Raw genomic sequence first — 14756 nt, forward strand, 5'->3', positions numbered from 1 at the left:
CCCTCTACATGACAAAAACCAACAAGATGGCAGAACAAAGCTCTGAAAGTGAAAGTGGGTGGCTCTTAAAAGAGCCGTTTGATGGATTGGAGAGAATGAGTTTACCCGCCGAAGCCGTACAGAGTGCGGCCCTGCCTCTTCAGAGCGTACACCACATCCATGGCGGTCACAGTCTTCCTCTTAGCGTGCTCAGTGTAGGTGACGGCGTCACGGATGACGTTCTCCAGAAACACCTTGAGCACACCGCGGGTCTCCTCGTAGATCAGACCGGAGATACGCTTCACTCCGCCGCGGCGAGCCAGACGGCGGATGGCCGGTTTGGTGATGCCCTGGATGTTATCATGGAGAACTTTACGGTGACGCTTGGCGCCTCCTTTTCCGAGTCCTTTGCCGCCCTTGCTTTTTTTTTTTTTTTTTTAATTTAAAAATCACTTTATTTAAATATCAAAATTCACAATTACAAATACACATAATACAAGCACCATGCACAAATTATTCACATCTTATTTTACATATTACAATAATAAAAGCTCCCACGGCAGGTCTTTTCCTAACCACCCTTGCTATCTCTTAATAATTTACAATAGATACATTAATACAAAAGTTAAATAATACAAAAGTTAAATTAATCAAACATATTAACATTAATTATATCTTCAAAAGGTTATTCTTTTTTTGTTCTAAAGTCTTCCTCCTTCTCAGGTCTGTAAGGATATTTTTGCACACAGCAACGCTATCTATCATTTTTTGCTCAATGACCACCTTGGCTCTGGTTTTCCAAATGTGGGTGTTAATGACACACATAATAAGCCAAAAGAGGCGTCTTTTACTGTCATACATTTTTTCTTTAAACAGACCATATTTTATAGCTTGTATATTGTTGTCAATTTCAAAACCCATTTTAGTCATCTGTTGTCTGATTTCTACTGTTCTATAACAGGATAACAGTAAATGTTCAAGGGTTTCATCCTCGACACACCGTGGCATTGGACATTCTTTGGTGGTAACATAACAGCTCCACTGCACCACCGCTCTAACAGGGAGGCGTCCAACAGATATCAACCACACAGTGTCTCTCATATTTTCAGAGATTAATTTGTCGTAGATATTTTTAACTACTAGCGGGCATTCTTCTACGCCCACGCCCTTATATTTTATCTGTCCTTCATTATTTTTACTGTTAATTATATTGTATACTTGTTTAGTGGATACTTGTGTCCAGTTAATATTAAGGTCTTTCCACTGTTCCGTAGTGTCGCCAAAGAGGAGTTTATAATACGGCATATTGGATCTAGCCCTACCTTTTAGTTTTCCCCATTGTACTTCGTTACCTCTAATCCATGGGGTTCTCCTATTAAGAGCGCTAAACACATTTTTAATAAAAGGAATCCTCAAAGTGATACGGAGATCTGGCGCACCCAATCCACCACACTCTTTGCCTTTATACATTAAAGTTCGTTTCGTAACCTCACGGTTTGTTCCCCATATTAATTTAACACACAGTTTGTTTAAAAGTAAAAGTGATTTGTGAGGAGGAGGAAAAACTGTGGCAAGGAAGAGAAGTTTAGATACTATATGGGTTTTAACTATATTTACTCGTGCTTTATAGTTAGTATTTTTATTTTCCCACTTAGCAACTTCTTCTTTAATTTCACATTCCTTTTTAGACCAATTTGACAAACAGGGGTCTCCTTTGTTGATCCAAATTCCCAAGACTTTCATTTCGTCATTTACTTGTATGTTTATTTTCGGCTTTTGCAATGAGGAACCAAACCACACGCCTTCTGTTTTTTCTGGGTTTAATTTTGCCCCTGATGCCAATTCATATTGTTTGAGGTGAAAAAATAACCTGTCCAACTCATCCTGGTTCCTAATAATAACTGTAACATCGTCGGCATAAGCCATAGCTGTCACTCTATAGCCATCATTAAAACAGTAACCTTTAATATTAGTGTCTTTATTAATTAGTTTCAATAAGGGATTGATGGCTAAAACATACAAAGCAGCGCTTAGTGGGCATCCCTGTTTCACTCCACAGGAAGCATGGAATTGTTCGGTCAAACTTCCATTTACCTTGACTTGTATGATGGATTTTTTATATAACAATTTTACCATGGCGATGAAACCGTCCGGCATCCCATAGGCTTTCATAACTGCCCATATATACGAATGAGAAAGATAATCAAATGCTTTCTTTTGATCTAAGCTAAGAATAAAAAAGTCAGAGTCTCTTCTGGAGTATATTACCTCTCTTAGGGTGCACAGATTATCCCACATCTGGCGACCTTTTATAGCACATGTCTGTTCCCTCACAATAATTTTATCTAATATATCTTCTAGTCTATTCATTATTATTTTAGCTAATATTTTATAATCAACATTCATTATTGTTAGTTGTCTATAATTATTTATATCACTTTTATCACCTTTTTTATATAATAAACACATCAGGCCAAAATAGAAAGACTCACATAATACTCCTTTTTCAAGCCCTGAATTCAAAGTTGAGGTTAAAAGTTCATTTACTTCTGCTATGCCCAGCTTGTAGAACTCAGCTGGGAGACCATCTAATCCTGGAGTTTTATTATTATTCAGTTGCTCGATAGCAGCTGCAACCTCTTCTTTTCTTATCGCCCCAAGGAGTGAATCAAAAACAGAAGGTTCAAAAGGTTCAATAACTCTTAACAATGATCGTAAAGCATTACTGTCTGAAGGTAATGTAGAAAACATGGAAAGGCATTGTTCTCTGACAACGTATCTTTTCTCACTCTCATTGGCGGTTAATTTTCCACTTCCATCTCTAATAGAGGGGATAAAGTTGCTACCACGTCTCTTCTGACCAGAGACAATCGCAAAGTCAGTGTTTCCGTTTTCATCACACCCTGCTGTTATCTGCATATTAAGTAATAATTCAGTATTTATCAATTATATTTCTTTTTTCAACTCATCCATCTGATGTTCCTCTTCTTCGTTTCTTTTTTTATACTTTAGACTTATATATGCTTTTACATCTTCATTATATTTCATATTCTTGGCATGATTTAACTCCCGACATTTAAATTTGAAGAAATCTTTCAATCGGCTTTTAAGCAAATCCCACAGTTCTATCTCAGAACTTACCAGAACTCTTAATTGCAATATTTTTTTAATTTCACATTTTAGTTCTTGTATTAGCGCCAAATTCCTCAAACACGTTGTATTTAATTTCCAATATCTTTTAGGATAGTCAAGACCACACTGCATTGTGGCTTTAACAATCATGTGATCAGATAGATCAGTCATAGTTAAGGGCGTGTATTGAAGAAGAAATATAAATCCTATCTATTCTAGTTTTGACATTTGTGTCAAATCTAGTAAAATGAATCTTTGTGGGATGTAATATTCTATAGAGATCTCTAAGGGAAGCATCTGCGCAAACCTGCGCTAAAAATTTACCTTCACGATTGACCTTAAAAGGCGTTGTAGCAACTCTTTCACTTTCCTCCGTTACAATATTAAAATCGCCACACATTATTAAATCAAAACCCACTTCCAAGAGCTGCTTCATTTTTTTTAACAGCCTCATTTTCTTTGTCCTTTCAGGTGCAGTGTAAACATTGATGATCCGCATCTTCTGTCCATGATAAAAACAGTCAACTAAAAGAAGTCTTCCAGGGATAATGTCTCTTCGTTTTATTATATTCACATTTGAGTCTTTAAAAAAGATACCAACTCCATCTGCACTATCCTCCCCGATTGAAATTATTGAGTGCCCCGGACACCACATTTGAGTTAGTGCAGATATATCATTGTCACTTTTCAGTCTCATCTCTTGTAGACAGAGAATATCATAATTTAGTTTTGATAAATTTTCAACTTTCCTTTTTCTTAGTCTTTCTGATTGTAACCCTCTAACATTCCATGTTATTATTTTAAGAATACTCATATTTATGTAGTAGAAGGGTTATTCAGTAAAGGGAGGGAACATTGTAGATTCAACATTACCTTGCGGAGGGCTGGATCGATCGTCTTTTCTCTTATCTCTGCCATAAGACGCCATCGAGACACTTCTTTTCCTTCCTCCTGTCGTTGTTTCATTGACCAATTCCTCCATCGCAGGATGCTGTTTGTTAAGAAAGATCCCTATTTGTGGATCCACATCATCTTGTCCTGCAGGATCATCTGTAGGAGAAGTCTCCACAGGAGTCGAAATGGGTGATTCTTCACTATCACTTGCACTTAGATAGCTTTCAGATGAATTTTCTTCCTCGCTTTCCCTTCGCTCGTCATCGCTCTCACATTCCACATCAGAGGTTTGTGAGAAGGATTGGTCTCCCGGTTCCTCTCCACCTCCAACTGCCATTTCTTCGGGTTGTCTTGAAAGCGTCAAATCCTCTTTTATGTTGTTATTGTGTGTCTGCGGCTCCGTTACTCCCGGAAGATTTGTTGTGTTACGACTGCCTGGTTCTTGTCCTGAGGCAGCATCTGAGACAGCCAATGGATTTATCAAGGACACATTTCCATGTGTGGGCCTTTCCTGTAGCGGGGCTGGATTTGAAGCCACTGACAGCGCTGAGGTGGTTGGAAAGTTCGTGCGAAAAGCACTCGTGGAGGGCTGCTGGGAAGCTTTAGTCATATTTGCAAAGGATTTGGGACATTTAAAGAAAGTGTGTCCTTTCGCACCACAGAGTGAGCACTCACTTTCGTTTTGGCAAATGTTAGCCTTGTGGCCCAACTCACCACATTTCCAACATCTGATAGTGGGGCATTCTCTCGCCTGATGGTCTGGACCTTGGCAGATAAAGCACCTTGCCGATTGGCCAGGATAAATAATCCTGCCATTGTAGGGGCCCAACGAGATGGAATTAGGGATGGAGATTATATGTCCAACTTCATCTCTACGCATCCGAACTTTGTATTTTCGGACTCCATACCAGAATCCGAATTTATCTACTGGCTTGACTGGGGGTTGAAGAATCTCGCAATACCTTTTAAGATATAGCTCGATATCTTGGTCTGGAATCCTTCCAGTCCAGAATTTAACAACAAGAGTCACTACCTCGACCTGGACAGAAGACTCCACTTGCCAGTCTTTCCATTTCGGATGTGAAGCGTTGGAAAAAGAGATCTCCAAGAAGCGACGTAAGGGCGCCTCTTGGGTGAAACACAGCTCAAAGTCCCGTTTATTGGGCAGAGCAATGAAAGAGTATATGTCCTGCACATTCAGCCAAGATGTTTGTAATAACAGCTCTTCAGCAACATAATCACGGGTCGGGGGGTCCCCGTCTCCGATGAATTTAAGTCTCACCCATAAATTGCTGAAGTTTGAAGCAAAAGGTAATGGGGCATACGGGGGCATGGTTACAATACTAATAACCCTTGCCGCCCTTGCCTCGTCCACTCATGGTTATTGTTTCTTCTCTGAACGAACAAAGTCGAATGAATCTCAACCCCACGGAGCCGTGTTATTATCTGTGCTCGGCGGACGTAAAAGAAAACAGACTGATCGCTGGACTGCTCGAAGCTCAGTGGCCCCGCCCACTCTTCTATTCTCTAAATGTGGAAATGTTGTCTTTTGTTACTGACAAATTATGTCTAACCGAAGGGAGGCTCACACCAAATCGCAACTTTCATCCTCAGCTTTAGTGGAAAACTACTGAGGAGGGGGACACAGGGCAGCCACTGACTCTTCTCCTCCAGCTGGGAGGGCCTTAACACTACAGAACTCCATATGAACATGAATCAAAATGGTTATGAAACGAGTAATGAAATAAATACATGGTAAAAAATAAATAGCAGTACGCGCTCAGCTTGGAATAAAATGTGTCCTTGAAATTACTGAATGTCAATTCCACTGGCCTAGATTTAGTCTGGTAAGGTTGTAAAGTAGAGTTTACTTCCACTACAACAGCCAGTGTAGGCTTTAAAAAAAAATAAAAATAAAACAATATTATATATTTTAATAATAATATGCATCTATAAATGTATTATGTGTTTAATAGAATATTTTAAAATGTAGTTGCTAACTTTTGACAGTGAAGCAAGAGCATGGTGCTGCATATAACAGACAGGACCACAGACGGGTCTAGAAAATGTGCAGCAATTGAATTTATTTCTTCTCTTTAGCTGATAGTTGGTGGGGCCCAGGTACACTGTAACTGCATCTCTACCAGTTTTTCTGCACTCTTCGCATAGTGGAACAAATCCTCTTAAATAAAAATGGAAAAGGGATTACCTTAAATGCATCATGCTGTAAATTTGTAAGTTCATACGCATTTTTTCTGTCCATTTCACGATCAATTCTGCCCCCAGGTCAAAGATATGTATAGGAAAATTTCCCTAATATAATATTTATAAAAAAAAAACCCGTCTAGCGATTAATTGTATAAGTGCATGGAGGTGGGACCTCACAGCAGAAACCGAAAACTGCAACAAGACGAATACAGACGACCAAAACTATACAGACACGACCATGCAATGAAAAGCTGCAACATGAATGTTGCTACTAGTTTTGTGCCAAAGCATTTTATTAATCTAATGACTGCTACAGACAGTGTCTCTGCAATAATTCTACATTCTATGATAAAACATTTCTAAACTCTACATCAGCTAAATATTCTACAAAACTTAATAAACTGATGATGCTGGAGTCCCCTCGCTTTAATAAAGTTAATGCATTTTACAACTGTCTTCACTACATGATCAAGCTGCAATACAGATTTGCACAGTGCTTCCTGGTGGATTATGCAGTGTAAACACATTACGACCTGCTCAGGGTTGTACTCTCTTACCCTGCGCTGGATTCTTTTGAGCAACCCGACTTTTTTTCCAGTCAGATATGGTGATTCATTTGTGGTGACTTTGGCGAGTGTACTACAAGATAGCTTGTGCCTCTTGATGACCTGCTGTCATACAAGTCCTCTCACCCCCTTGTTTACCCCTTTAGGGATTCCACGGCCAAAAACTCATCCGATTATAATTCACACATTTATACTCCAATGGATGCATCAGAGAGCAACTTGGAGTATTTGTACTATGTATTGGTACTTGTTCTGACCCGCCACAATATGAAACAGGAAAATACTTAATCAGGAAAGTTTGTCATGGGCTGCATGGCAGACCGTAGGGATGTGAGGAATGAGGACCCAAAATGCAGGACCTGATGATGAAGGCAATGCGTTTATTTACAGTGGTGTAAATCCAAACAATAATAAATCCCCAGTGCAATCCCGACTCCCGTTCCGTGTCTTCTCACTTATCCCGTGCTCTGTCTCCATTCCCTGTGTACTATCCGTGTGCTGCCTCCTGGACACCACAATTCCTCCTGTGGAAACACGCATACAAAAGGCAGTCGTGAGTACAAAACCTAATGGCAGACTTGCACTAACCTTGCACATTAAACTGAGACTGACGGGAAGTCACTCAACGATCCAGCGTCGAGGAGCTCTCAGCCACACTGTTTTGAAGCTCCTCTGATGAGGCTTGATCGGCGCCAGGTGCGTGTGGAGATTCATGGGTGTGATGGTCAGCTGGTAGGGCCACACCCACCAGGCCTGAAAGTGCCCTCCACGACCGCACCCTCACACACGTACACACCCATAAACACCCGACAGTACACAAACATGGAACACAGGACAGCAGCAGTGCAGAAGACACGACCATAGTAATAATAATAATAATAATGAAAATAACAACAGCAATAGTAGTCCACACTGCTCACAGACCCCGAGTCCCTGGAACCAGGTCTGTGACAAAGTTCTTTTCATGCAGTATCAAAAAAAAAAAAAAGCAGTTAAACTGTTGATCAGTATTTAAAAACAAAACGAACCCTTGTGCCCTCCCTAAATTTTGCACCCTTTCAACACCTTTGTGTTGCACAGGTCTGAAACGAGCTCTTCTTCCACCTGCATCAAGTGTAGCAGCTGCATTTGTAGAGAGCACCTGGTCACATGCTGCAGGACCTGCTCTCCTGCTGCTAGAAATGAACTAAAAGCCATATCCTCTCTCAATCTAATTATGTGTTTCTCTCAAACACACACACACATCACATATTTGAAGCCAGGATATTTCGGCTTGAAATGTTTTTATATTTAAATGCTCTGTTGTGTTTATCTTTGTGTTGTTCCAGTTTGCACAATAAATGTTTCCATTGATGAATCAGATGCTGATGTGAAATTGTTTCACACGAACATCCACACAAATCCCTCTTGAGGCTCCCTGGTGGTCACATGACTCCATAATATGATTGGCAAAAATACAAGAATTACATGCATATATAGTATATATGTATATGTGCAGTGTATACAGGTATATATTTCATTTTTAAAAATCCCTAACAATCTGCTTTCATCCTTTCACAGAAAAAGGGTGTGGGTATAAACCTAGACTAAAGTTAGGCTTGCTCACATTGGCTGTATTTACTGCACAGTTAATTTAATTTAATTTAATTTAACTTTTGCACCAAACAAATGTTGAGCCACTTTTAAGGGAGGAACTAATTTTTCCAAAGTGGACTTCCTGTTGTAGCTTACCTGGTCAAACCGGTCCCTTTCCACAGACAGACTATAAATTGGCACCAGTGTTTCTAAAACAGTAGTACAGTAATTCTAGTCTTTGTCATTTGTCAGCTCACTGATTTCACTGAGCACAATGAAGTCATCAGTGGGATTCATCATTTTGTTTCTTACATATGCAGCCTCAACAGATATGTTACATATTCTTACTATATAGTACAACAGATATGGCACTAGCTGAATAATACCAACAAAGTTTATTCCAGTTTGAACAACCAAGTAATTGTCTGGTATGTAAAACAGATAAAGTACTGCAAAATAAGAATAATTAATCAAAATAGGACTGATTGAGTGTTCTTACATTTATCGCAATCATTTTGCCCAACAGCTCCAACAGAGAGTGGTTCAACACTGACAGAGGATTCACGTAAGAAACAACCTAAAATTCTTATTATTATATTTTTATTTAAATTAACTGCTCTATATATGTATTATTATTATTATTGTTTTCCATGTGTTTTTCAATATGATAAATCATTTTGGTGAAACAAAAATGATAAAATAACATTTGCTGATATTTCTTTAAGACTGTACTTTAAGTACACGTTCATTAAGCACAAATGAGTGACGGGATTATAACAGGTTTATCTTCAACCACTTAGAAAAATCTAATTTATTTATGAAAATATTTCCTTCAATAACATTAATTTTAAACTTTGATATATTTCTTTCCTTTTTTTATCGTTTTGAACTTTGAATGCATATAATTATCATTATTTATATAATTATTTGTGGACTTTTTGTTCCAACTGCCAGTTTTCTTATTCTTTCAGCACTGCAGGCAGACATTTACCTTGACATTGGCATCATCACTGCTGTTGTCATTGTGGCTGTGATTGTCTTTGCCTTGATAGGAATGGCTGAGCAGCAGACGGGTAAATGTGAACATTTTCTCAAAACTAAATTTACATTTGAAACTCTAATACTCAAGGATAACACTTCACATTTACTATTATCAATAATATTAGAAACTATTTAAAAAAATATGAATGATAATCCTGAATGATAAATAATTAAAACACTTTCACAAGTCTGTGTACTTGTTTGTGTTTGTATGCAAAGCTATCACAGCACTTCAGGAAACAGGCTTAACAAGATGTTACAAGTGTTTGAACAGTGTTTGCATATGTTTCAAACCAGTTTTTACTGACTTTTGTGAATATTGTGGAGGTTTTTATGAATAACTAAAACTTGCAAACTTGCTGTGGGCATTTGAATGCATGTCTTGGTTGTTTAAATGAGAATATCTGGTAACGGCAGCAGTTTTTTGTCTTTGCTTTGAAAGGAACAACTAACCAGCAGCGGCCAGGTAAACGTGAAGATTTTCTCAAACCCAAATTTACAATTTGTTATCCTCATGATAATGATAATATCATTTATTATCGTGAATGATAAATAAGTAACTAAAATGCATGTTATTTTGGATGATACTGACATTTTCTTGTGTGTTTTTGTGTACACAGCTATCACTACAAGTCGTGACGCAAGCTTAACAAGATGTTGCGATTGTTTGAACAACTTTTGGAATTTTTTGCACTACAGTTATCGACTTTTGTAATGATTGTGGCTTTTATTGTGAAATCCTTCATTTAGTTTACCAAATATTGTGTTGGACTGATTGCTTGCATTAAAATACTCAGTAACAACAGCTTTTTGACTGCTCCTCTGGATACTGTGGATTAGGTCTACTGTCACCAGCTTCTATGTGCTCCTCTCTATACTCATTTTTATTCAACTTGTTGTTGACTATTATGTTGTTAGTTAGCATGTATAGTGCTCAGTAATGGTTATTTTCACTTTTTTTTTTCTTTTTTCTATTATAAGAAACCTCAACATGGTTCATATAGCTCCACATTGTTATATGTATGATCCATATGGTTAATTGTGAACTGTTAAATAAAGACCGTAAGGCTTCTCTTCTTATGTTACGCCTGCAGAATCTGAGGGAATTGTTTCACTTAACTGGTGTCATTGTTAGCACCTTTCTAACGCTTATGAGCATTGATTGGCATGTCCTCACAAAGTCACCACTTTATTGAATGCAAACCCCCACTGAGGATTTTCTGTAACTTCCATTTCACTGCAAACCTTAAACCAAACCACCCACTGTCCATTCTGTAGTTTGAGATGACACTGCTGATACATTGTCTATCTCTTACTCATGTCTTTGTATATGTAAGTCAGCTTTATTTCCTGCAGTCCAGTTTTGCAGTTTAAATGAAGCATGCCATTGCTAACCTATGCTCTCTCTTCTCACACTGTTTATGCCAGTCTCCACTCACTCGCGTTCCCACCTGGCTCACTGATGACGTCACTGCATTGGACTATAATTTATTTTAAGTGAGAGAATGATAAATCAAACTGTGTCATCTAGACAAAGACTATTTTTATTTGCATTGATGCTATCCTGATGTGTTTGTGCTTCGAAGCGGAACTTCCTCAGCTACTCACCGTTCAACATTCATTATACTTCCCGTGCTGTACACAGCAAAATCTCCAGTGTTAAATTAACACTAGAGAGTGTCTATATGGGTCCACACCCCTGAGTGTTAAATACAACACTGTTGAGTGTTAAATTAACACTTTTGACAGTGTTATATGTTTAAAAGTAACCTAGTCAGTTTTGAAGATTAACAATGGCTAACACTGAGCAGTGCTGATTTTCTAACACTGGAATATTTCTAACATTTGAAGCAGGGATGTGTTGGTGGTCACACTCATTTTACATCAAGGGCTACATACAGCCCACTTTGATCTCAAGTGGGCTGAATGAATGAATGAAACTGCACTTTCTGTCACTGTAAAGATGTTTAACTACACATTTAATCCCTGAGAAATTTTAATATAAGATAAATAAATGCAACTTCAACAGCACATCTCAGTTTTTCTACATGATAAAGATGCAAAATTACAGAAAAAAGATCTGTCTGCTCCCAGACTGTCCTGTATTTAAAAGAATAAAGTTTTTGTTCGTTGATGAAATTTTTCTTTTACTTTAGAAGAAATTTCTGTACTAGAAAGTGTAAACAGGAAATTTACTGTCATTTAATTGTTTATCTGTTACTTACTACTTTGGTATAACATGAATGGCTGTGGGGGGAATCTAATAATATGAGATTATTAGATAATAATCTCATATTATTAATAACAAACATACATACAAAGATTCTGTCTTGTAGTTGTTCAGACATACTACTGTCTGTATGTTCCATCATAAATCTCTTCAGTTCTTCCAGTTTCCTAACAACATCTCATTTTGTGACATGACAACATGCTGTAAGACCTGTGACATAATATCATATCACTCAATTCTCTTTTTGGAAACTTTATTTTCCAGTTTTGCTGTTTACATGAAGCTTGCCATTGCTAAGCCATCCTCTCTCTTCCCACGTTGTTTATGTTAGCCCTCACTCACTCATGTTCCAACTTGCGCTCACTGATGACATCATTACATTGTACTATAATTTATAATAATACTATCGTTTATAATGAATATAAACTCAGTCATCTAGACACAGACTATTTTTATTTGCATTGATGCTATCCTCATGTGTGTGTGTTTTAAAGCAGGATTTCCTGAGCTGCCTCACTTTGGTTCGACACACATACTTCCTGTACTTTGATTTACATCTTACTATTTTCAGCTGTTCTGCTCTACCTCTCAAGAAGCTCCAAAGGTTAATGCTTAGAAGAAATGAGAGTACTTTGAAGGAAGTGAATTGAACTGTCAATAGAAAATTAAAGAAAGAAATTGTTCCTTCAATTTTGTGTCTGAATTTAGCAATAGTAGAAAATGAACAATTATAGACATTTAGCACAATTTCAGTCTGATAGTGATGTCAGTGTCATTAGTTTTAGAGCAACTTGGATGATGCTAGAGATTCTTTCATGAGAAAATATCATCAAATTCTGAAAGGACTTGGGACCATTTTGTGGCCTTTGCATTTTTTAATTTCAAGCCATTTTCACTGTGCTGAATGGATAATAGCCAAATTTTCCAATATATATTTAATTTTATTTTAAATATCAGTCTGACTTCCTTAAATTAGTTTAAATGGCAAAATTACAGACACACATCCTCTAAGGGACCTCGTGGTTGATTTTTGCCCCATTGAACACCATTATAAACGCTAATTTTCATTGCACGATCATTTTAACTAGGGTCAATGCAATGCTTTTAGTTAGGGTGACACTTTGGAGTCCGGGCCTTAAAATGTTATTTTTTCCATTTGTTCACCAGGTGGCGCCATTTTTTCATATTTCAAGCAATGAAGGAATTTCGGCCAAAATTTCAGATTCTGAGCGTGTTGTTCTGCAATAAAGGCTGAAAAAAGTGGTGTTGTGTGTCACTATCATGTTGTATAATGTTATGTGTACCTTTTTTAAAAAATATAAAGGTCTTTATGTCTAAAAAAAAGACAGAAAAAAAGACACACAAACACACTTTTTTTCCAAAAGTATTCAAAAGTATTTTCTCTTTGACGGCCAGACTGCAATACAAACAAATTAAATATAAAGGCAAGTACCAAAACCAAATTAGATTTTATTTTTCCCTTCAAGATCATTTTTTAAACAGCTGCGGTTGAATGACCCCTTCCCCGGTAGTAGAAGTAGTCTCTGACGGAAAGCCACAGAGTATATACGTAAACCAGGGGTTTCCAAACTTTTTTCACTGAGGGCCACATACATAAAAATATAGGAGGGGCTGGGCCACTTACTAGAAATTTCGTATATAGCCTTAACTTTAGAAAAATCACTTAAAAGTGGTCGAATATGTTATATTGTTGAATATAATTAAAGACAAAACTGCCTTCACCACAGCTTTCCATAAATGGATCTTTATTGATTTATTCAGAAATAGCTTTGGTAGCTCATTCTCAGAACAGCAGCCTCAGATTTCTTCTTAGACAGAAGATTTAAAGTACAGAGAAAAAACAATAAAGGGGAAAATGGGACGGGTAAATTTCAAGCTTGTTGTTTAAGTTATTAGGCTTAGCAACACACCTATTAACGTTCGTTTGAAATGATTATCAACATTAACAGATTGAACTGGACTTAATAACAGGAGTGCATAATTTTAGTAAATTATTCTGGTGAGTATCAGCTGCGCTGGGTTTGTAAATCAGGCCATCCAGCTGCGGTGCTGATCGCCACTCGTGGCAAAAATCCGGACAAATGTCACTTGATCAAGGAGCAAATCTGCATCAGATGAGATCAGCTGACTTTGCGTGTGCGCGCGCTGTGCACAGCAGTGTGTACTCTGTGTGTTAACAAGAAAAACGCATATAAGAAAGTGGTGCGCAAAAGCAGGGTAGTGACAGAATTAATGCGCATTATTGATATTTGAAGCATGTGTACCTGCACATTAACACACGGGTACTGTGGAATATATTTTTTACTCACCTAAAGCGCTCGTGCTCTCGTCCACTTCTTTGATACATTTCACTGCGTATTTGTATAACTATGCATGTGACAAAAAAGAAAAAAAATCTTGAATCTAATTGTTCACAAAACACACTTTACTAAGACACGGACTAGACAGGGAGAGACAGACTTGACACTGACCAAAGCCTACTAAATAATAATCATAATCAAAACAGTATCATCAATAAATCATAATTTAGAAAAACACGTGAAAAAAAAAGCATGAAGAACAGAAAGCTGGGTGACGGTGACAGCCCAAAACAAACCAACAGACCCACAAAACCAGACCAGGGAGGGCAGAGGGGGTCCAGGAAGGAGGGACAGAAACAACCAAAAGACAAGGAGCAAAAGCCCAGGAAAACCGGCAGAACTAAACCAAATCTATCACGAGTCCCTAAAAAGTTCAGGGGGCCGGCCACGCGGAAGGCAGCGGCGGCGACAGAGCAGATCCGGAGGCCGGCCACGTGGAAAGCAGCGGCGGCGTTCAGGAGGTCGTCCCCGACGGCGATGACACCCAGCCGGTGGCCTGGAAAGTGGCCGGTGATGTTGAGGAGGCGGTTTGGGACCTGAAGACGGCTTGGCCCCCGCAGCACCAGGCGAGGCAGAGGCCGAAGCGGAGGCTGCGCCAGGCGACGCTGAAGCGTACGCTGGACCAGACAAGGATGAGGCAGCTGAAACTGAGGCTGGACCAGGCGAGGATGAAGACTCGGAGGCTGCAGCTGGCGAGGATGAAGACTCGGAGGCTGGACGGGCTCCTTGGGCCCCCCAGCGAAAACAGTC

General features: G+C 38.5%; 1 protein-coding gene across 1 annotated transcript; it reads right to left on the reverse strand.

Annotated features, from left to right (window-relative positions):
- Positions 1 to 101: 101 nt before the first annotated feature.
- Positions 102 to 5384, reverse strand: LOC146579151 (histone H4-like). The gene is made up of 2 exons (XM_085262316.1): positions 5357 to 5384; positions 102 to 385 (listed from the first exon to the last, which is right to left on the reverse strand). The coding sequence occupies exons 1-2, from the start codon at positions 5382 to 5384 to the stop codon at positions 102 to 104; spliced, it is 312 nt and encodes a 103-aa protein (XP_085118442.1).
- Positions 5385 to 14756: the final 9372 nt, after the last annotated feature.

Source organism: Mchenga conophoros, linkage group LG3, assembly GCF_057382185.1.
Source record: "Mchenga conophoros isolate Kocher_MC1m ecotype Shallow Benthic linkage group LG3, M_conophoros_male_GT1.1, whole genome shotgun sequence".
Lineage (NCBI taxonomy): Eukaryota > Metazoa > Chordata > Actinopteri > Cichliformes > Cichlidae > Mchenga > Mchenga conophoros.